A 1,783-nucleotide genomic window follows, 5' to 3' on the forward strand; every position below is an offset into this window, starting at 1 on the left:
AGCTGTGGCTGCCCCATCCCTGGGAGTGTCCAAGGCCAGGCTGGAGCAACCTGGGCTGGTGGGAGGTGTCCCTGCCCATGATCTCAATGACCTTTGAGGCTCATTCCAGCTCATTCCATGGTTCCAGGTGTTCAACCATGCAGGGCAGCTTTTGGCAGTGCTGCTCCTCCTGGTCCTTCCCCAGCCCGAGCTCGTTGCTGTTGGTGCAAACTGAGATGTTTATTGATATATTTTCAGCTTTAATGGCTTTTTCTGCCCTTTTTTTTTTTCCTGCAGTGTCCTGACAGGGCACAACCACTACGTGATGTGTGCCCAGTTCCACCCCTCGGAGGACCTGGTGGTGTCTGCCAGCCTGGACCAGACCGTGAGGGTTTGGGATATCTCTGGTGAGCTGCCAGGGGGGCCAAGCCCACCTCAGAGCAAGGGCTGGGAAGGGTCTGGAGAGCCCACCTGCTGAGGAGCAGCTGGGGGGGCTCATCCTGGAGAAAAGGAGGCTGTTTCTTAGTTATTGTCCAGGCCACAAGGTGCTGGAATGAAATATCCCTGGAGGAAAAGCTGGGAATAAGGGCGATGTTAACTGGTGGGGGGCTGGTGGTGTGAGAGCATGGATTGTTCTAGATCCTGTGGCACTTTTGGTTGGACACACTGTGCTCGTGGCACGGGCTCAGGCACTGCCAGCTGTGTCAACAGCCAGGATATCCAGGGGACAGGATATCCTGGATATTTAAAACCTGTCCCCCCTCGGCTCTGCCAGCACGGGGAGCGGAACAGCTCTTCAGCCACCGAGCTTTGCTGCTCCATCCTCCCAAAAACCTCCCTCTCAGCAGAGTTCCAGCTGCCAAATTGGTTTGGAGACGGTACAGGGCTGTTTTTGCCTCGGCTGATCCGTGGTGAGGGGGTTTAGGGACGTGCTGGATTATTGACTCAGCTGTCGCTCCGCTCGGACAACAACTCCGGCGCGTGCAAAAACCGACAGGGAGACCAGGGACGGATTCCAAACGTCATCCCACCCCACAGCTTTTCTCCAGGATGACTTATGTCCTTATCAGGATTCTGCTCTGGCTCCAGCAGTCCCCTGGGAAGAGTTATTTCCCGTTTTGTCTGGTGCTGTCGTGTCCATAATCCTCGTCGTGGAGCTCCGTGTGTGCTGGGCACTGCTGGCAGCAGGGGCAGTTTCTGCAGCAGGTTTTGATGCCCTCAGCTCCAGGAGTTTAAAGGTCACATTCCAAAATCCTCCTCCCTGAAGCGTTGCCCTCAGCAGAGGGGGTGAGGGATGAGGAGAGCTCCTGGTTTTCACCTGTGACAACAGCCCAGGAGAGCGTTTGGGTTGTTAAATTAGAGACGTAAAGGGTGGACTCTGATCCTGGAGGGCTTTTCCAACCTCAGGGGTTCTGTGGTAATAAAATCTTTGCTTCCCCTAATGCTGCCTCCTTTTCCCCTGTGCTCCACAAGGCCTGAGGAAGAAGAACCTGTCCCCTGGAGCCGTGGAGTCGGATGTCAGGGGGATCACGGGCGTGGATTTGTTCGGGACGACGGACGCAGTGGTGAAGCACGTCCTGGAGGTACAGCCCCAGCCTGGGTGGGCAGCACAGCCCCTGCAGAGTCATGGCAGGGAATCTCTGTGATGCTCCAAAAGCCCTGAAAAACCAGAGTTAAAAATATCAGGAAGCCAGAGTTCCAACCAGACTTCTGATGGTACAATAATTAAAATCCTGTGGATTGTGGAATCGGCAAGAGCCGTCTCTCGCTGTGGCAAACCTGCCTCAAGTCTCTGTGGCTTTGT

The 1,783-nt window shown here is 55.2% G+C and overlaps 2 protein-coding genes across 2 annotated transcripts in view; one reads left to right on the forward strand and one right to left on the reverse strand.

Moving 5' to 3' along the window:
* The window catches only part of NCSTN (nicastrin), a 15,159-nt gene extending 15,080 nt beyond the window's left edge, over nt 1–79 (reverse strand). Inside the window, exon 1 of the mRNA XM_029958660.1 lies at nt 76–79. Coding sequence (XP_029814520.1) covers nt 76–79 — 4 coding nt within the window. The remainder of the gene's footprint in view (nt 1–75) is intronic.
* A 195-nt stretch (nt 80–274) lies between these two features.
* COPA (coatomer protein complex subunit alpha) overlaps nt 275–1,783 on the forward strand; it is a gene marked incomplete at its 5' end in the record, with an annotated part of 15,874 nt that continues 14,365 nt past the window's right edge. Inside the window, 2 exon segments of the mRNA XM_029958661.1 lie at nt 275–386; nt 1,453–1,602. Coding sequence (XP_029814521.1) covers nt 275–386; nt 1,453–1,602 — 262 coding nt within the window.

The sequence above is a fragment of the Manacus vitellinus genome, unplaced genomic scaffold, assembly GCF_001715985.3.
Source record: "Manacus vitellinus isolate BGI_N305 unplaced genomic scaffold, ASM171598v3 scaffold_169_pilon, whole genome shotgun sequence".
NCBI classification, from domain to species: domain Eukaryota; kingdom Metazoa; phylum Chordata; class Aves; order Passeriformes; family Pipridae; genus Manacus; species Manacus vitellinus.